This window comes from Mus musculus, chromosome 8 (genome assembly GCF_000001635.26).
Source record: "Mus musculus strain C57BL/6J chromosome 8, GRCm38.p6 C57BL/6J".
Classification (NCBI taxonomy): Eukaryota; Metazoa; Chordata; class Mammalia; order Rodentia; family Muridae; genus Mus; species Mus musculus.
Window position 1 is genome coordinate 94,235,584 of NC_000074.6, and position 22,329 is coordinate 94,257,912.

The 22,329-nt window shown below is 41.4% G+C and overlaps 1 protein-coding gene across 2 annotated transcripts in view; it reads left to right on the forward strand.

Moving 5' to 3' along the window:
• The window catches only part of Nup93 (nucleoporin 93), a 113,537-nt gene that overhangs the window by 21,020 nt on the left and 70,188 nt on the right, over window positions 1-22,329 (forward strand). For both annotated transcript variants that reach the window (NM_172410.3, NM_001357266.1), the window contains one exon: window positions 8,071-8,188. In NM_172410.3, the coding sequence (NP_765998.1) occupies window positions 8,071-8,188 (118 nt within the window). The remainder of the gene's footprint in view (window positions 1-8,070; window positions 8,189-22,329) is intronic.

The window sequence follows — 22,329 nt, forward strand, 5'->3', positions numbered from 1 at the left end:
TATTTGCTGATTTAAAAAAGGAAATGCTTTAAAAATACTTAAGATTTTTCTTAACTGAATGTGGTTAAGGCAGAAAGGGAAATGGCTATCATCAAGGCAGATTTTTATTCACGGATTGCCTACATACGGGCTGATACATCGTGTAGCCCACCCAAGTGAGTACCGGAATTGTCTGGGAGCCAGCTGCGTGGTAATGTTAAAGGGCCTGATACAAAATGCCATAATCTTACATGTTGAAACTCTGAAATCCAAATCTCTGCAAACTGTAATTCTGGTGGTCAGGAAGGCTGACCACCTTTCTGGGAGGGTACAAAACTGGGCTCTGCAGAAAGGATTGGCCATGCAGTACAGCAGTGATGGGACCATCACCTAAGAAGCCACTTCTCGTCAGCATGCACACTCCTCCAGCTGATGAGACTCCAGGAGGTTTTAACAAGTGAAAGCCACATTTACCTGAAGAACCTGGCAGCTACTAATTGCCTCAAAAATTATCACATGCGTGGTACGATGAGAGGTACTTAGACAATGGTGCTAGTTTGATTGCTAGTATTATTTCTGCCAAATTTGTGGTTTTATATGACTGTGGCACAGATTGGATTTATATCTGTGTACCCAAATCAACACAGAAGCATGGAAGACATGATAGGGGATGCTTATCTTGATATATATCACAGAATACATTTTAAAACAAGCAGATTAAAAAATCATGCTATTTTATATGATTGCAGTTATAAAGCTGTGATACACAGCTTTAATCCAGAGGTAGGTGAATCTCTGAGTTTGAGGCCAGCCTGGTCTACTGAATGCGTTTCAGGACAGCCAGGGCTACACAGAGAAACCCTGTCTCAAACAAACAAGCATAGCTGGGTATGCCAACTGCCAATTTTAATGGTACATGAATAAAAGGCTTTTATTGGATATTTGCGGATTGAATTCAGGGCTTTATATCCTTATAAATTTTGCCTTTTTAAACCTATTTGTGAACATGATTATCTCTTATAACTTTTTTTTTTTTTTGAGAAGAAAATAGCAATTGATTTTTATTTCAATCCAATTTGATCCCTACACACTTTGAAGGTATTTTTTTTAATTAGGTATTTTCTTCATTTCATTCATTCATTTTTCAAATGCTATCCCAAAAGCCCCCCATACTCTCCCCCCTCCTTATAACTTTTGTTTTTACAGTTTGTCTTAGTCACTGGTTTATTGCTGCGAAGAGATACCATGACCAATGTAACCCTCTCTTCTCCTACCCCTAAGAGTTTTTCTGTGTAGCCCTGGCTGTCTTGAAACTCCCTCTGTAGACCAGGCTGGCCTTGAACTCAGAGATCTACTTGCCTCTGCCTCTCAGTTCTGGGATTCAAGGTGTACACCACCACACCCAACCTGACAAAGCAACTCTTTGTATAGAATGTTCTCTTTTATAAAATGTCCTCTTTTATAAAAGAGAACATTTAACTGGAGGCTGGCTTACAGTTTCAGAGGCAGAGTCCTTGTCATCACGATGGGAGCATCACAACACTGGAGAAACAACTGAGAGCTTTACATTTGTGATCCCAAAGGCAGGCAGAGGGAAAGACTGGGCCCGGCATGAGCTTCTGAAACCTCAAGGCCACCTTCAGTGACACACTTCTTCCACCAAGGCCACACTTCCTAATCCTTCTCAAAAAGTGCCATCCCATAATGAGTAAGCATTCAGTATGAGCCTATGGGGGGGGCATTCTTATTCAAACTATCCACATAGTTGTAGTATATTTGCTCACACTTACAAAAACATTTTAATATAGCCTATCCATAATATTTTATAAAGCCACCCATGAAATGTTCCTATGTTGTTATGTGTTTAAAAGACAAACTAGCTGGGTGGGATAGGGTACACCTTTAGTCTCTGCAGAGACAGGCAGATATCCTCATTCTACACAGTGAATTCCAGGGCACCCTAAACTACAGACCAGAATTGTTACACATGCACATACTCATGCACACATTCACACATGCATGCAGGTGCAGGTGGGGGGTTGAGATGGGGCTTGAAGTGTAGTGTGTTGGTAGAACACTGGCTTAGTATCTCAGAGCCCTAGGTTTGGTTCAGGACAGCCAGGACTACATAACAGAGAGACCCTGTCTTAAGAAACAAAATAACCACAGCAAAACCCACTGGGTTCAATACATATACACATACCCCACAGACAAATAAATGTCTTTTGTGCTTGTTTTGACAGAGTCTCATGTAGTCTAGGCTGACCTCAGGCTTTATGAAGCCGGATGACCTTGAACTTTTGATCCTCCTGTCTACCTTCCAAATGCTGGGACTATAGGTGTCTACTTTTGTCATTATGTCGAACTCTAATAAATACATTTTAAATTTTTAAAATTATTTTTCTAGAATTATATTTTATATTTTGATCTTTTGAGATTTTGCCATTCAAGGTTATGGTTATATAGGATTGTGGTGTCTTTTGGGGTTATAGCCCAAACCCAATCGTGAGGCAGATAGAGCAAGAACAGGGCCTTTCATTGTGGTTTCTATAGAACATATGGTTAGAATTAGTTAGGGTGGGGAGTTCTTGTAGACTCTGTCTGAGGTACGGGGGATGTCTCTAGTTACCTGGTACCTGGTTTTGGCGTGGTTGGGAAAGAAATACTGTGGTTCTGATCACCTGTGAAAGTCTGATGAAGGAGATGATTGGAATGTGGGATGTGGATTGATTGGTTTCTATTGCATTGATACAATACCATGATGATGGCAAAGTATAAAAGGAAGAATCATTGATTTAGGGCAGCATGCTGCAGGAGCTGTAGCAGAACTTACATCCAGATCTGAAGGTAGCAAGAAGGAGGAGACTGGGCTTGGAGTGGGTTTTTGAAACCTTAAAGCCTACTCTCTAACAAGGCCACACCCCCTCATCTTTCCCAAACAGTAACTGGGGAGCAAGCATTCAAATCTGTGAGCCTGTGGGGACTATTCTCATTTGAACTGCAACAGTTGGTGTAGGTAGGAAAGATGGGTTTGCAGTGGAGTTTTGGTACCTCTTGGGAATTGGGGACAGCCCTACAGTGTCAGCAGAGACCCCCATGTCAAAGCATCAAACACAGGAAATACAAAGCTATGACTAATGTAGAAAGTAAACAGATAAAATGTTCCCTGTGAAAAAGAGAGAGGAATATGGTGAAGATGACAGGGACCCTTTAATGGACCTGACTTTAGAATGGTATGTACATATTTGGCATGTTTAACAATAAAGCTTAAGTTGAAAAAATTCCTAAAATGGAAAATAAAACAAACTAAATGCTTATCAGTTAATGATAATATCTTTATATTATATTTTAATATGTTATTTAATATTTAATGTGTTGTTACTGGTAGAAGGCTATTACTGTTTTCTGGAGACTTATATATTGTGTCAGTCAAAATACATTAGTTATGGTAGTGAGACTTTTGTGACGGGAAAAGGAAACACAATTAGAGCATCTGAAGTAAGCCTGAAGTGCAGTGTTCTTAAATTTGAATTGAAGGCAGTAATGTTAACTCATGTTATAGTTTGTCACAAGAAACCTAAGACAAAGCCGGGCGTGGTGGCGCATGCCTTTAATCCCAGCACTCAGGAGGCAGAGGCAGGCGGATTTCTGAGTTCGAGGCCAGCCTGGTCTACAAAATGAGTTCCAGGACAGCCAGGGCTATACAGAGAAACCCTGTCTCAAAAAACAAAACAAAACAAAACCCCAAAAAAACCCTCCCTTTCTAGCTCTGCTTTTGAAGAGGCCTAGGAACAGTACAGCAATCCTGGTTTTCCAGAGAATTATCTATAAAGTTCTTTAAAGGTGACAAGGGCTCTTTGGAGAGTTGCTGATCTCTGAACTGTGTTTAAGATTCAACCTGAAACTTGCCATGCCAGATGGCAGTTATAAAGTCTTCCTGGTGTCATTTGAGAAAGAACTTGAAAGGCACTACTGATACATGTTGAATAGTGGTTTAATGTATGTAAAGTCCCAGGTTTTGTCTTCAATGCCATAAGCCAACACACACACACACACACACACACACACACACACACACACATCAACACAAAAATGAAATGAAGTGAAACTTTAAAACTTAGAGACAAACACAAAGAGGCTTCTCTGGGCCAAAGGTAAGATTGATTGAGCATCAGAAGGGTAAGAAATGCAGAGGAGATTGGAGATGGCTCAGCACTCTTCCAGGGGACCTAACACCCACCATCTGTAATTCTAGTTTCAGGGGATCCAACACCTTCTTCTGGCCTCCACAGCATCATGTACACGTGCAATACATAGACATACATGCAGGTAAACATTTATACACATAAGATAGAAATAAATCTCAAAACAAAACCTGTAAGAATTCTGTAGGTTAAAACATCAAATGTGTTTCAGGTCTTTTTTTTTTTTTTTTTTTTTTTGGTTTTTTTTGAGACAGGGTTTCTCTGTATAGCCCTGGCTATCCTGGAGCTCACTTTGTAGACCAGGCTGGCCTGGAACTCAGAAATCTGCCTGCCTCTGCGTCCCGAGTGCTGGGATTAAAGGCATGCGCCACCATGTCAATCTGTGTTTCAGTTTTTAATGATACCAAAATAACAATTAGTCAGGTTGAAGACTATTGGAGAGCCAGCTCACTGTTCAGGGTGAGCACATGTACAGTCATAGGTTTTCAGTCATAGGATTTATAAAGGTAGAAGTATAGTCCAGTGTGTAAGCCTACAAGGAACAGCTGAGTCTAAGCAGTGGACATCAGTGTCTGCAGGCTTTCCATACCTCTTGATAGAAGTGTGACCAGTACATAGCAACAGAACAATGGTGCCTGCGTCTAATCAGACTGTAACACTTGCTTTGAGTTTATCTCTTGCTTTGAGTCAACTCTTAGTATCAGTAACCTACTTGTCAACCACAAGGCTTTTTGAAGCGAAGAGTATCAGGCTCTATCCCAGAGCTGTTGAATCGAACCCAGCATTTCCTCAGGTCAGGTGATTAAATCTGAGTTACATTCTTTTACAAGCACACCTAAATTCTTCTACGAAGAAACTAGAAGGAAAAAAAATGAGATGGAGGGGAAAACCTGTAAAGAAAAGATTTAGAAAGCACACCAGTTGCCCACAAGAGCTTATCTGGCACTCATTTAGACAAACACAGATATTCAAATTATGAAACAATTGGGAAATATATTTTACTATAATAATTAAAAAGTAATTGGAGTGGTGGAGGAAAATAGGGTAGATTGGACAGGATTGAGCATATCCTGTGAATTGTTGAAGCTGGGTCATAGGAACAAAGAAATACAGTATTCTAATTTTGCATTTTAATCATTTTTTTATAACAACAAGAAAAGGGAGACTGACAAGATAGTATAGTCCTAAAGGTGATGATGTGCGAATTGTATGTTGCTGATGGGATGTAAAATGGTGACTACTTTGGAAAAAGGTCTGAGTTCCTCAGAAGACTTAACCCAGCAGTTCTGCTCTGAGGTATATGCCCAAGAGAAATGTAAGCATTCATGTGAAACTTGTGTTCTTGGCAATATTTTTCATAACAATGAAAACCTTGGAAACAGCTCAAATGCCCACTGACTGATTAATGGATACATAAAATGAGGTATGGTATAAAATATAATGAAGTCTTAAATCTACCCCAGATAGATGAGCCTCAAAAGCATTAGAGAAAGGAAGCAGTCACAAAGACCATTGTCTTGTTCCATTTATATGCATTGTCAAGGTCTTGTGAAGGAAAGCAGGGAAGTGTTTCTCAAGATAGGGCTTACTTTGTGGGGTGATGAAAATATTCTACAGTTGCTGGTGATGGTTGTATACTTCTGTATATGAATATACCAAAATTACTGAATTGTATGTATACTGTAACGGATGAATTGTGTGGTATGCAAATATGTATCAGTAGAACTTTCCTGAAAGGAGGGAGAACATTATACTAAGACTTGATTCCCCACTTTGTCCAGGAGAAGTCAGACTAGGTCTTTGTGGAGCCAGGGATGAGAAGCACTGTGCAATGAAGAAAACTATTGAGGATTGTTAGAGGGGTAGGCTGTCTATCGATTTGTTCGCTTAGAGGGGAAGCCCAGAGATGGTGACATAAGGAATTAAGGATCTGCTGGCAGGAACTGTCAGTGTTTACCAGAATACAGCCAGGCTGAGGGGACCCCTTCTTCTTCTCTGAGAGAGCTGGGAGTAAATTTACACTACAGGTGTTCTATGTGCTCACAAATGCTGCAGCAGCAACAGTCCCCCTTCTTCCTCCTCCCCCATCTCCAGCACCATCTGGGGTCTCATTCGCCTGACTTTCTAGCTTCTTACTCAAGGTGAAAGCATACTTTGTTAGTCACATTTTGGGAATACCAAATCATAATACAAAAATAGCAATCTAAAAAAAATAAAACTGATTAGTTAGGCATGGAGGCACATTTTCTATATTTGGTGTTGAAAGCAAGACTTCTAAAAGCAACAAACTAAACAAAACAAAAGGAGCAGGAGATGGCTTAGAGGTGGAAAGCCCTGGTTGCCTGTAAAGGACCTACGTTTGCTTCCCAAGCACCCATGTCATGTGATCTGTGAATCTAGTTCCAAAGGATCTGGTGACTTTCGTGGTCGCTGGTGCACAGATGTATACATACACATATCAGTAAATAGAAATAAAAGCAAATCTTAACAAGAAAGCTGGCCAAACTTACCCAGATTTCTTTCTTTGTTTCAAAGAGCTTTAGGTATTGTGAAGATCTGTTGGTTTTTTGTTTTGATTTTTGAGAGAAGGACTCTCCTGTAGCCCAGGCTAGCTTGGAGCTTGCAGTCTTCCTGGTTCAGCCTTTCTAACTGATGAGCAGTGTCATACTGGACTATTCACTCACTCATTCACTCAAAATATATTCATTGTTTTGCTGCCTAGATGAGGAGAAATGAACTTGGCTATATTCCTAATTCTCTTCAGAAGCATTTATTGATCAGAAAACAGCTATCTTACTGGCTGAGCAAGAGAGAGAAAATTTGAAGGTATAGTAGCATGGTACCTGGAGTTTGAAGATAAGCCATGCAGAACTAGATCTTGATTCTGGTCTGACTCCTCCTGAGCAAGTTATCTGCTACTCCCCTAGACGGTCTCCTCAGCTAATGTTTGGATTTGGGTTCGTCTGAAGTTGAGATGTTGAGCTTTCCTGCTTCTCCTTCCAGAGGCAGTTAAGCATAGAGTGGTGGTGAAGAGTTTGCATTCTCGTTCTAGGATAGATTGGTTGCCAGTGTTTGCTGTGTCCTGGCTGTGTAACTTTGGACAAGTTGGTTAGTCTTTTCACACTTGTCTTAGTTAGGGTTTCCATTGCTGTAAAGGGACACTATAATCAAGGCAACTCTTAAAAAGGACAACATTTAATTGGGGCTGCCTTACATGTTCAGAGGTTCAGACCATTATTATCAAGCTGCATAGCAGCTTCCAGGCAGGCATGGCACAGGAGGAGCTGAGAGTTCTACACCTTGTTCAGAAGGAAGCCAGGAGCAGACTGATTACCTCCCAGACATCTAGGAGGAGAGTGTCAAAGCCCACCCCCACAGCGACACACTTCCTTTAACAAGGCCATACCTACTCCAACAAGGCCACGCTCCCAATAGTCCCACTTCCTAGGCCAAGCATATTCAAACCACCACAGCACCTTAGCTTCTCATCTGCAAAACAGGGTGGAATAATTGCATCTGTCTCACGGATTTCCTCAGTTTGGAGCTCACTAGCTTAAGGTTCTGGTACTGTCTCGTTCTGTAAAGAGGTCCTCTTTCTAAGTCGGTCATTACTAGTTTGGGTACCTTACTCCCACATACAGGGTTATGTTTGTTGTTTGAGTTTGGAGACCTTTATGGGAAGGTAAGAAAGCAGCCATATAAAAGCAGCCTCTGGCCAGAAAGTGAAGGTTTTCCAGTCAGGTGCTCTACCACTTGTTCTGGCCTCCTAGTTCTACTCCATGGTAGGAGGTTTTGAATGGAAACAACTCTGGTATTTTTTGGCATATATTAGATACCCTAATACTACTTTTTCTCTCTTGTCTTCCTGTCCTACATCCCCATATAGATCAGTTCTTCTCGGGTCAAGGGGACTTGACATATCCCATATCTCCCAGAGACTGGAGAGTCTGAGCGCAGCCACCACTTTTGAACCTCTCGAGCCTGTGAAGGACACGGACATTCAGGTAAGGGCTGCCGGCTGCAGGCACAGTAGAGCTTGTACCCAGGCAGTAGTAGGCCACGGCCCTTTTTTTACCAGTTAAGAATGTCATTTTCTTCATTAATTTTCTTCTTACCGAGGAACACAAGAGACTCAGGTTTGGAGATTAGAAGGGACTCATTGGGTTGTTTTCAGAGTGTTCTTTGTGGCTAAATTTAAGAAAGCAATTCCGACCTGTTACTTTTCAGATAATTTTGTTTCTGAGTACAGATTTCACCTTTACTTGGTCTTAGTCCAAGGATACAGAGACAGTAGTTCAGTTTCTCTTGCTTTTTTTTTTAAACTAGATCTCAGGTAATTTTACTATATATTGTTTGCATTTCTTTTTGCATCTTGCTTGTATTGGGACTTAAAGTACTATTTACTGAAATTGACTCAGTGATTTTCAGGAAGTATTTGGCTGCATTAGTGATACCAGGAAATGGCCTAATAGAGCACCCGCGTCTCATTGAGCCAAACATAACCGCTAGCTGTTGCTTGCTATTTTAATCTAATCAGAAACTGCTATTAAACTGTTAAGTAGAAACCTCGTGGTTTAATTAGTTTTGGGTTGGAATAAAAGCATATGCTGTTTACATTGGTTTTCCTGTTCCCGTTTTTGTTTTGTTTGCATGAGATAGGACCCACTCTTGCATGGTCTGGTTCAAGTTCCTGGGTTCATGATCCCCGAACTCCTGAGTAGTTGTGACTGTGCCACCACCTACCCCAAATTCCTTTGAAATTGAAAGGATTCAGGTTCCACAAAGGCAAGTCCAGGAAGAAATTGGGTGATAATTGTGTTCTTTATGAGCCAGACTTAAATTAATACTGTGTGCCACTACCCTTTGAAGACCCATTTACTTTGATGCTATATTTCTGCATTTATTCTAATTTGGAAATCTGTAGTTTTGAATGGAGACTAGAAATTACTGATATTCATGATTTCCTCAATTATTGAATGTTCCCAAAATGTAAAAACCCAAGGTTTTTATTTTTATTTTGCCTTTTAACAAATACTAGCTGATCTCCAGTATAGCTGTCGGTGCTCTATCATAATACTTCTAACATTGATCAGATGGCGTGAATGGGACAGAACTCATACGTTGACAGGCAACTGGCTCTGGCTGTAGGAGTAAGAGCGATTATCTCTTCTAACCCTTTGCTTAATGTGAGAGCAGCCTCCTTCAGCACCCTGGCGGATGGTCTCCTAGCAATATATGTTCAGTCACATCAGAAAGAATTTCTTAATTTGGAATGTTGTTGTAATGAGTTTTAGTTTTGTGTGGGAAAAGCTTTGAACTTTAAGACTAAAGTTGCTTTTATTTCAGATTTTTCAGCTCTTACTTGGACTTTGCCAGAATACCTTTAAAATGCAAAATAATCCAAGGCAGTTGTGTATATAGTCCAAAATGTTTGCCCATCTGTATGTGAATTTAGGGGAGGGTATAGGTAGGCACGTGTGGAATGCTGAAGGCAATCTTTTTTTTACCTATTTTTGGGCACTTTTAACCTTTTGTTTAAGAAAGGGTCTTTCATTAGCCTGGAAATTTACCATGTAAGGCAGGCTGGCTGGCTGGCCTGTGGGCTCCCAGGGATGTGCATATCTCTGCTCCCTTCTCTCCGCTGCTGGGATTACAGGCACACCCGACCCGTGCAGCTCCTCACGGCTCGACTCAGGTCCTCATGCATGCAAGGCAAGGGTTTTACTGCCTGGGTTTTCTTCCTGCCCTATACCCGCAAAGTAACTGGGAATTTATCGTTTAGACCTTAAGAAAAGGTCTACACTTGGTAGTAGTAAGCTACTGTCAACTTCATCTTCTTGCCAAGAAAGAGGAAAAATATAGCTTTGGCCTGAAAAGACTTTGAACTGGACTACTGACTCAAGTTTATCTGTAGGAATTGATGGTTTTAAGTGTGTTTTGTAGCTCAGTTGATCTATGCCACTGGTTCTTAACCTCTTGTGGGTCATGACCTCTTTGGGAGTCACATATTAGATAGCCTGCATATCAGGTATTTACATTATAATCTATGAAAATAGAAAAATTAGAGTTATGAAGTAGCAACAAAAATTCTTTTATGGTTGAGGTTCACTACAACATAAAGAACTGTGTTAAAGGGTCACAGCATTAGGAAGGTGAACCACTGCTCTGTGCTCTTGCTTTGAAGTCCGACAATGTCATATTTAAGCCTGGTTAGTGCAGTGACACTGTTAGCATGAGTGGCCCTTCTTTTACTTTCTTTTGGTGTGCTTTGGCTGCAGATAATAGTAAAATTGGACATTTTCAGTTGCTTGATTTTTTTTTTTTTTTTAGAAGAATATCTGGTAGTCTTGATTTCCATTTACATACCATAAACCTGCTATTTTTTAATTATTTTATATGCATTGGTGTTTTGACAACATGTATGTCTGTGTGAGGGTGTTGGATCCCCTGGAACAGGAGTTATAGACATTTGTGACCTGCCTTGTTGGTGATGGGAATTGAACTCAGGTCCTTTGGAAAAGCAGCCAGTGCTTTTAACTGCTGAACCATCTCTCCAGTCCTCATAAGTTGTTGGTTTTGTTTTTGTTTTTTGTTTGAGACATAGTTTCAATATGTAGCCATAACTGACTTGAAACTCACTAAGTAGCTTTGGAGGCCTACAGCTTGCAGGGATCTTATTGCCTCTACCCTCCAAGTGCTAGAATTCCAAGTGTGAGTCCCTGTATCCTGCTTGATTGACTTTTGCACTGATACATGAACTTTTGTTTTTCAAATCCTGTATGGTAACCCTGTATGCTAAGTGTTGGAGTAGAGCCGTCACCTCTGTTTATCAGATCCTGAATGCACTGTTACAAAAGGATGGACTGGGGCACTCTCTGACAGGTGCTGGGCCGGGCTTCACCGCTTATGGATTGTCATCTTATCCGCGCACACGGCAGTTTTCCATGTGTAGACTGTCTCTGTTTGGTAAACATTGATTATATTTCCTTCTGTTTCTAATGGAGCTTGAAATTAATATGGGTTCTGTTTTTACTGTTTTGTTTATCCTAATCAGTGATGCATTGAGAATGCATTTTTTAAAAGTTGTTGTGACCAGCAACGGTAATACGTCTTGGAAACTACTTAAATATACATATGAATGATATTTAATAGAATTTTTAAAAATGTTTATTGATTTTATTTTTTGGAAACAATCATAAAGAAGGCCTACAAACTTGTGTAAGAGCAATAATGTAATAGGACATACTACTGAATGGACTATATTGGACTAGTCAAAGTGGCTTTATAGTTTTAGGCACAAGGCTTACAGAAATCCACTTACACACTTTAGTCTTGACCAAAAAAAAAAAAATTTTTTTTTTGCTAAGGACAGATTGCATGTATTTACCACGATCTGAATAGACCTCATCATTGACAAAAATGAATTATATAATAATATAGTATGGTTTCACATAGTCCTGGGTTTTATTTTTAACACAATTTTTGTATATTTCAAGAGGCTATACATCAAAAAGACTACAAACACATATTTCAATGGCTATGGGTAGGCCATAAAAATGGGAGTGGCATTTTCCAGTGTTAAGCTGTAATATTTCTAAATGGCATTAGGAAAAAAAAGCAATATTGGAATAATTGCAATAACTATACCCAGTTTCTAGAAACTAATATTAATAGGTACCCTAAAACAATAGGGATTTATTCTTTTACAGTTTTGAGTCCAGAAATTTGAGTACGAGAAATGTTAAACCTTTCATTAAAATTCCTGAAACACCTTCAGCTGAACCCACGGGGAGAGAGTACTGGAGTAGGCACGTAGATAGCTGTCCTGTGTCTGGCAAACATGGACAGACAGTGCATCCTCCGCTTTCCCTTGGGGCCTTTAGGACATGAAGACTTTAGGACTACACACACCTTGATTCCAGAGTTCAATGCCATCCATTCTTTCCAAACAAATGACTGAACAATAATGTGTTAGAGAGCCTTCAGTGCAGGCCTTTTCAGTTACAAATAGTCTGCTGCTTATAGAGCACTGAACACAGCAAGCTGCCCCCTCTTTCTTCCATAGAGTTTTCAGTGTAGCCTTTGGTTTCCTGGTGGAACTGTGTAGCCCATGCTGGCCTCCAGCTTCATAATCTGCCTTAATTAGTAGATTAAACTGTCTTGTAAGAGTAAAGAGAAAAAGAAGTATTAAATAAAGGATACATTATCATGAGAAAATTCAGAGTCAGGAAAGCTGATCTGTAACATGCACAGCATTGGTGTTGAGATAGCTTATTAAGCTGTTTGCTTACCACACTGTATTTATGATAAAATATTCAGTGTTTTCTTTTTTCTGTTCTTGGAAATGTAGAGTATGCTTAGACCACTCAGTTTATTTTTTAAACAGTGAGAAGAAAAACTAAATGTCTTTGTGAGTTTAAAAATGAATCAGTGGTGTAACCCCTTATCATCCAAATTGGTATTTTCAGTTTGTCTTTGGATTTTTCTATCTTGAGAAAGAGACATTACCATTTAGACACAGCTATATAAAACATGAAAGAGGAAAAGAAGTTGTGTACTCACCAATTGTGCATTTGGATCAAGTTGCAGAAATCCTGTGAAGTTTGCTGGAGAGTGTTGGATTTGCCAGAGTGATTGGCACAATGAGTAGCAGCCTTTGGGAACATCACTGGGGGGATAGTAATTCTATAGTAGTACAGCTGGAAATGTCTGTTAGTATGAGTTAGTCAGAGTGGCAAGCAGTATCTTAATACTCGGACTTCTTTACTGTGTGTGTTGTTGTGTGTGTGTGTGTGTGTGTTGTTGTTGTTGTTGTTGTTGTAGATACAGACTGGCCTTAAGATCTTCCTGAGGGGTGGGATTAAGTCCTAGAGCCATTATGCCAGGCTCTAGGACTGTTTGTGACAGGGTCTCACTGGCTAGCCGGGCACTTACTATACAGAACAAATTGGTTTCTGCCTCTTAGTGCTGGGATGTGCCCATTTTAAGAAGTCAGTTGCGTTGTGTTTTCATCTGACTCTAAGCATGTGCACCTTCGAAGGCCTGGCAGAGCTGTGGTAGGAAGTGTGCATGAGGTTCATTCCTAAGGTTTGCCTCCATTTGTATACTTATTGTAGCTTTCCCACCCGACCCTAAGAGACTCTGTGGGAAGTTAATGGTAACCCTTTCTTTAAGGTTATAGAGGTTTAAAAACATTTTTTTGTGTGTCATGTGTTTTTCCTTTATGTACATGTATGCAGCATGTACACAGAGCCGGAAGAGGAGTTAGGGACAGTTTTGAACTATCATGTAGGTGCTGGGAACGGAACACTGGTCCTCTGCAAGAGCTCTAACGACTGAGCCACTTTCTATCTCTGATCACAGAGGGCTTAATGAACACTTGGGCCTTGTCTTTTCCCAGCTTGAAACAGCATCGCTCCTGGTCCTAGTGAAGTCTCTGCTTAGTGTTCTTAAGACTCACCAGCAGATGAATCTGAGTGTGGCAGCCTCTGAGGTCTATTGGTTGAACAGAAACCCTTTTCTGGAATAGTGGGTAAATTTTAGGTCAAGATTGGACATGACAGCTGAGCTGCATTTAGCAAAGCTCACATCTTTCTGTGCCCAGCTTTGTGCCAGGCCTTGTCTCCATGTGTCACAGTGGTTTCCATATTTGCTGTCCTTGACACTGAACTCTGATCCAGTGTTAATCTCACAGTTGGCAAAACCCAGTAAACTTGTAAAAATTAAAAGTGTCTTTACGTGCTGGGCGGTGGTGGCGCACGCCTTTAATCCCGGCACTCAGGAGGCAGAGGCAAGTGATCTCTGAGTTCCAGGCCAGCCTGGTCTATAGAGCGAGTTCCAAGACAGCTAACACTGCATACACAGAGAAACCTTGCCTTGAAAAACCAAGGGGGAAAAAATGTATTCACAGAGGGAGGCTGCTGTGTAACCTGTTTTGTGTTTATAGTTAAGTATACTAATTCTACCATGGTAAGACCTGGAATGATTACGTTTTCCCATCTGCTTGTGACCAGAGAAAAGGCAGGCATTGTGGTTTGGTGGCAGAGTACAATTACATTATTTGGTGAATGGAAATAAAAACTGTAGCCTTTGGAATCAAGCAGGGTTTGTGGAAATTGTGGAACTGCTTTTCTGTAAGCCAGGGATATAAAATTTCAGTCTTTTTATTTATCCATTCACACTTGCTTCTGCATGCCAGGCTTTCAGAACAAGCAAGCAAATAGCTGCTGAGTGCATTCTGAGCAAGCAGGCTGACAGGCTGTTTTGTCTTCCCGGGGCTTTCTTATATCCTGAGTGAGCTGGAGAATATCAATTACTACCTTAAAGAAGAAAGAAGTTGGAATAGTTCTTTTTGAATATTTGGAACAAGCCCACAGCTAAAATATTTATCTAACATTTGAATAGAGCAGGGCAGATAGCTACTGGCAGGGCTGTGCCTTTGAACTGGCACTGAAGCCTCCCTTCCTCCTTCATTAGCTCTCATAACCTGCTGCTGTCTCTTGATGCACCACCTTCTGGAGCTGGGGACACAAGATCTTCCGCATCTTTAAAAGGCTTTGTTCAGAAACCAGAAATGAGGGTGTCCTTTGATCTTCTCAACTATTTGACAGTGGAGTGGAGATGATTTGAGTTAAAGCCTTGCCAAGCACTAACAGCAGATCTGGTGGGCCGCTCTTAACTCTGCACCACTCTATCTGCTGCTATGCTTAGTGCATCTTATTTCCATTTGGGGTGGCAGCCTGATGTGGCCCCTGTGTTTGACCACCAGCAGTTGCAAAGTGTGGCTCTATAGCTATGAAACTTGGGGCCTACGTTACTGCTGTCTCCACCACCAGTGCCTCCTATGAGAAGAAATGGAGGGAGGGGCTCAGACTGGAGAGGCTTTTACTCTTGTTTGGTGAGAGAGGGAAGCTAAGAGTGGAATGGTGGTATCGTTTGTTACATAGAACCAGTTGTATTGCTGCTGCTTAAAGCATTTTCCTGCTTTACAAACGCCCACCTTCTATTTGGGGTTGGAGATGTGGAAAAAAGGCCCTATTGCTTCGGTAATGCCAGACTGAGGCCCTTCATTCTGACAGACACGACCTGCACTGTCACTGGAGCAGCACAGGCCCATGCGCCACTTTAGTTATCCTGGAGAGTATGTGTGAGGCATTGTTTCTCACTGTGAAGTGGTTGGTTGTGAGACTGAGGTGCAGTTGCTGAAGCCCGTGGTACTTTTCAGAAACTTGGGGTACTTAGAGTACAGCAGCAGCTGATAAAACATTTAGGAGCCTGTGTTTCCTAAAACACATTCACAAGCCAGACTGGGTTGTTTGTGTAATTTCTAAAACAAGAGGAGCTTCAGGTCAACAGACTCTTAAGTGGACTGGATTTGTTGACTGAGTTTTATTTCTGTTGCCTAGTTTGGTTTATTTCTTGGAATGACACAGACAAGATGATATGTAGGTGCATCCCTCTATTGCTTTTAAAAATGCTGTTACTATCTGAAAGCAGGCAGAACACCATAAGAGTTTATGATATACTTAATTTCTTCAAGGAAGCAGAATACATGGGCACTTTCTCCTCTCTTAGGCTCTCCAATACTCTGAGTATGTCAGACTGTCACAGTAGGACTGGCTTCTAAATGAGCAGGGCCTGGTGGCTCCTTGAAGGTTTGAGTATTGGCAGTGATAATTTGGTCCTGTGATGAGGTCCCAGGCTGTCCTGGATGTCATAGTGTTGAAGAAATGTGTGATGGGCAATTAGTAATTCAAAAGCTGCTTTTTGCGGGGAGGGGAAGGTTTTCGAGACATGGTTTCTCTGTGTAGCCCTGGCCATCCTGGAACTTGCTCTGTAGACCAGATTGTCCTTAAACTCACAGAGCCTGCCTCTGCTTCCTGAGTACTAGGGTTAAAGATGTGCCACCACCACCCAGGTCTGGTGTTCCTTTCTTAATAAGCTTTCTATTTATATTATCTTAAATATTTTAAGAAAGATACCTGATTATCTTATTTTAAATTGTATATGTATGTAGGCACACACACCTGCATGCATGGAGCCAGAGGAGAACATGGGTGTGTTCCTCTATTCCTCCCAGCCTCACTTCCTTAAGAAGGGTCTCAGTGAACTGGGGCCAGGGTGGTGGCCAGTAAGCCCCAGAGATCTACCTGTCTTTGTCCTATCAGTGGTGGGGGTGGGCTTATAGGGATGTGCATGGCCAAACCCAGATTTCTCTGGGGGTGTGGGGGAACATAGGTTCTAGCAAGCACTGTTACCCACTGAGCCATCTTCTCAGGTCAGATGTGCTACCTTTGGAATGAATGTGGTAAATGTTGCTCACTCTTGGGGAGACTTAATAGTAAAATAATGTTGAATGAGTAAAAAGCCGGACAACTATCCCTTGATGCAAAGCCCTGCTGGATGCGGGGAGAGAGGAGTTGCAGGAAGACCAAATCCTTTCATTCACACTCTAGGTGTGGCTGCCTGCCTATTATTTTCTGCTTGCTGAGCTGTCAGTTAATTTACTGTCCAAAGCACAGCCTATTATTTCTCAGCCTGCTGTCCTATAGGTGCCCAGTAAGACTTGTGTGTAATCCAGGAGCAACTTCTGGTTCAAAATGCCAAGTTTTGTTTTTGTGCAGAGTAGGTTGCATATCTCTTCTTGTTTGAATCTTTTTTTTTTTTTTTTGGAAGCTGAGCTTGAGTTAGAAGGATGATGCTAGAAGCAATTTAAAGGGCACATCACATCTTTACTGTAATACTGGACTATTGATTGCTGACTTAATGCAGACTCATTTCCTTACTTTGTGTCTAAGTGGCCATTAAGCTTTGGCAATGTGCCGGAATGTTGAAATCTTGTATCGTATAATATGATTTGGCTGCCTAAGGGTATTATATGTGTTTGAATTTTAAAGACACAGACAAAGCTCTCAACTTTGCCTGTATTCTAGAATATAAGAAAAAAAAATCATCTACAGCAAGATTACTTACTTCTAGGAGACAGGAGTTGAATTCATCAGAACATTAATGCCTGACCTCACGAGCTCAGCGTCTTCTGGACTGACTGATTCTTATATTAAAGACAAACTAACACCACCGAATCACAAAGAGAACGCCCAACAGGGGACAGGAAAGTCTAGCATCCCGTGTGCATGGCATGCTCACATTTAAACACTGTGAGCAAATGCTCTGACAAAACCAAGAGAAAAAGAATTTATTTAGCTCACAATTCGGGTTACAGACCATCCTGGCAAGGAATTTAAATCAGCAGCATTTTATATTCATAATCAAGACCAGAGAGCAAAGAAGTGCTGCGTGTATGCTAATGCTCAGCGTGCTTTCTCCATTCTTTCTTTCTTTTTTTTTCCAGTTTTTTCAAGACAGGGTTTCTCTGTGTAGCCCTGGCTGTCCTGGAACTCACTCTGTAGACCAGGATGGCCTCGAACTCAGAAATCCACCTGCCTCTGCCTCTCAAGTGCTGGGATTAAAGACGTGTGCCAACACTGCCTCTTCTCCATTCTTAAATAGTTAAAACATCCTTCCTAAAACATAGAGCCACCAACAGTGGGTACATTCCCATATCAACTAATGTCATCAAGATAATACCCCAGACATGCCTGCAGGCCATCCTAACCTGGACAGTTTCTCATTGAGCCTCTCCAGGTGATTTTACATTGTGTCAAGTTGACCGTTAATATTTACCATTACCGTAAGACCTGCTTAATTCAAAACTAACCTGGGAAATGGATCTAGCACACCATCTTGACTGACATGCCATCTCATAAAGTTGTTGGAACAGCCATCATTTGAAAATGTTTAGTTGGACAAGATAACTAGATATCAGAGTTGTGAAAAATCTTGTTTTGAAATGACAAAGAAGGCTTGGGATATGACTAAGTCAGTAGAACGTTTGCATTGCATATATGAGGTGCTGTGGGGTTGATTCTCAGCACCACATAAACTGGATGTGGCAGTGCACACCTATAACCCCAGCACCCAAAAGGTGGGTGCTCAAGAGGAGGATCAGAACTGCAAGAGTGTCCTCTGCTTCTTACTGATGCCGAGGCCAGATTGGGCTATGTGAGACCCCCAGTCTTTAAAAAAAGGGAACATAGAAAAGAGAAATTGGCATGTTTTTAAGAGAAGCCAGGAATTATTACATCAAGCATACATTAGAGATGGCCTGGAATGACTGTTATTACTCAGAACTGTTAGGTGCTTATAAAACAGCATGTGGTGTTTTATTTTATTCTGTAATTAAGAAGCATGACATTATGTGAAAGGGACACATAGCTTTCATGAACAGTCATTGGATCATTATCCCCCTCAGACCATTTGGAACTCTTGCTATTCTGAAAATCTGTGCCTTTGCCCTAGTTGGGAAGATTTGGGGAGCAGAAACCAGTCAGGAGCTTCCTGTGAACTGTTAGTGGTGTATCAGAATAATTCTGCTATTTGTTTATTTCTTTTTCAGTGGGCTTTGCCCACTACTTACTCATCCCTCACTTGCTGGTCCAACAATGTTGGCCACACCTTTTTATTTTTTATTTTTTTAGAAATTAAAGTGGTTAATATTGTCAACTTGACAGGATCTAGAGACACCTGGGCACAGGGCCTCTGGGCATGCCTGTGGGGGATTATCTCGATCTTGTTAATGGGCATGGGAAGACCTATCTTGGTTGTGGCAGGAACATCTCCTCACTCACACATTCACCCCTCTCTGCCTTCTGATTGTGGTGAAATAGGATCAGCTATTTCAAGCTCCTGTTTCTTTTCTTCTCTGTGATGATGAACTATACTGTCTTAGTCAGTGTTCTTCTGTTGTGAACAGATACCATGATCGTGGCAACTCTTAGAAAAGCATTTAATTGAAGCTGGCTTACAGGTTCATGGTTAGTCTATGTTATGGTGGGGAGCATGGGGTACACAGGCAGGCGTGGTACTGGAGAGGCGCCTGAGAGTTCTACATCTGGATCTGCAGGCAGCAGGAAGAGAGTAAAACTCTGGGCTTAGAATGGGCTTTTTGAAACCTCAAAGGCCACCCCCATACTTTTTCCAACCAGACCACACTTTCTAATTCTTTCAAATAGTGCCTCTCCCTATAGAATCATTCTCCTCCAAACCACCATACCTACCTTAAACTGTGAGCTAAAACAAACACTTTCTCCCCTAAGTTCTTTTTGTTACAGCATCAGCAGAAGAAACTAAGACAGAAGTGGAAGGAATTGACAGCAGAACAGAGTAGCTACTGTAAGATGTGAGATTTAAACCCAGATAACTCTCTTGCCTTACTGAAGAGGGCATCAGGTAGTGGCCTGGTACAGTGACTTTCATGCAGTTGTTTTCTGCAGACTCTGAGCCAGTTCTTTCTGTTATTTGGCAGGCTTGATTGTTTTGTTCTTAAAAGATGTTCTATATAGTCCAGGCTGGCCTCCAATTTATCTAGGTTGCTGAGGATAACCTTATACTGATGTTCTTCCTATGTAAACCTTCTAAATGCTGTAAATTGCAAGTGTGGGCCACCATGACTGACTTGGTTTTGTTGTGTGTTTGTTCACACATATGTCACATGTGTGTGGTTAGGTTTTGTGTGTGTGTGTGTGTGTGTTTTGGGTTTTTTGTTGTTGTTGTTGTTGTTGCTTGTTGACGTTGTGAGACAAAGTCTTGCTTTCTAACTGTGGCTAGCCTTACACTCACAAGCCTCCTGCTTTGGCCTCCTGAGTGTTGAGCTCACAGCTGTTTCTTAGCATGCTGTACTGTTTTTTGTTTTTTGTTTTTCCATTAGTGGCTTTTTTTAATATTGTGCCCTTATGTTTCTTCTTGGATATCTTCTTGCCTGTTTTATTTGAAGTTATATTTCTATTTATTTTTTCCTATGCAAAAGATTTGGGGTCAGCCATCTGGTTTATAAGGATGTATAAAGTACTTATGGCTCCCGTGGCTTCACAGTGAATAATGGTGACCCTCACTTTCTCTCCCTGAGGAATATTGGAACAAACACACTGGTGTTTGCTGTTGCTGCTGACACAGCTCACTGCTGTGTGAAGGGCTTGGTATGTTTTGAGATTTGTCATAGTAGAGCCCATTAGCTACATTTAGACTACATGAGTCAGTCCTTGATGCCAAGTGTCCTGGCTGGTCTTACAACTTACAAACTAGAGCTAGCTGAAAGGAGGGAACCTCAACTGAGAAAATGCCTTCATAAGATGTAGCTGAGAGGCATTTTCTCAGTGATTGATGGGGGAGGCCCCAGCCCATTATGGTTGGTGGTGTCATCCCTGGGCTAGTTGTCCTGGGTTCTATAAGAAAGCAGGGTGAGCAAACCATGGGAACAAGCCAGTAAGCAGCACCCGCCATGGCCTCTGCATCAGCTCCTGCCTCCAGGTTCCTGCCCTGTGTGAGCTCCTGCTCTGACTTCCTTTGATGATGAACAGTGCTATGGACATATAAGCCAATAACCGTTTTTCCCCAACTTGCTTTTTGTTAGGATGTTTCATTGCAACAGTAGAAACCCTGAGACACTAAATAAATGCAAAGTGGCATACAAGAATAAGTTTGGAACTTTAGGTGGACCAGAATGACAGGGTTCACAGCAGATGAGAAGAAAGGTATTTTGGGTTTGCCTTTCCCCCTTTGTTTTATACTTGGTCCTTCTCTCTCTCTTACCTATCCTTTGTATCCTTCTCCCTCCCCTACCGCCTTCTCTCCTTGCCTCAGCATTTTCATACAGCCTGTCAACAGATGCTGCCATTGCTAATGAAAATGTACCAGACCAGATTCCCAGAGTGCCTTGGGTGTAAGTGAGGTGGAGAGCATTGAATATGGTTAGCCCATTTTTCTGTGTGAGTATCTGCTGAGAAACGCCTGCTGTTCCTAGGGCTTCCTCACCCTACAGTGTGCATTGCCACAGCTGACCGACACATCAGGGGTTGGGATGAGCTGGACTGTGGAACTGGTGGCAAGTGTCCCTTGGAGTTCTGACCTTGCTGTCCCCATTTGGACCATTTTGTTTGCCTATTGCTATGTCTGCTCTCTCAATAGTAGTTTTTATTTTATTTTGTGTTTGCATCTTTATTTAAAAAGTTGGAATTTAGCTTAGCCAGCACTTAGCTATATTTTATTCTTTTCTCTTTTCCTGTTGTTTTCTGAGATAGAGTCTTACTATATAGTCAAGCTGCCCTTGAACCCAGGATCCCAGGTCATAGCCTTCCAAAGTGCTGAGATTATAGGCATCTTCTATACTTTTAATAAGTATCCTAAAATGTATTTCTCTACTTTCTTTCTTGGTTCTTGCCTAAATCTTCTGCTAATTCTCTAGTTTTGATTTTTATTGTCTAATTCAGATTATGTTGAAAATCTCTAAGAATTTTTTTGTTACAAATAGAGGTTTGGAGTGAAACTGTTAGAACTATTCATTTTGAACTATTATACATAAAAGCAGAAAGTACAAGAAAGGATGGGGAGGAGCAGAGGAAACAAGGCTGCCCCCCCCCCCCCACACACACACACACTTTAGAACAAAGTTGTAAATTAATCTACCTTTGGCTTCTATGCATGTTCCCGTGTCTTCTTATTTTTCTGGAGGAGATTGCTAGAGCACTGGATATACTGTAGACCACGTCTGGAAGAGCTCGGCCATGTGGTTCAACTCTGCCTTTTGTATTAGCTTTCTGCATGATGTTGGCTTTAATTCCCTTCTCTGTGACTCTCCTGCCCTGTGCATGTTTGGCAACTCGGAGCAGGCTTTTGGGTAGTGGTTTAAGTGTGATGCCCAGAACAGTAGCATGTATATCACTTTAGGACTTCTTAGAAGTAGGCATGTCTGGGCGTGGTGGCGCATGCCTTTAATCCCAGCACTCAGGAGGCAGAAGAGGCAGGCGGATTTCTGAGTTCGAGGCCAGCCTGGTCTACAGAGTGAGTTCCAGGACAGCCAGGGCTATACAGAGAAACCCTGACTCGAAAAAAAGCAAAATTTAAAAAAAAAAAAACCAACCAAACAAACAAAAGAAGTAGGCATGCTTAGCCCTCATAAAGTGATTAGCCCTGGGATGAGGCCTGCACCATGTGTGTAAGTGTTCTTGTTTGAACCAACTGGATTGTGTAAACACAGAAGTCTAGTGCAACCAACCCCTCATTTGTAGATGTTCTCATGCCTTTAGGGTTT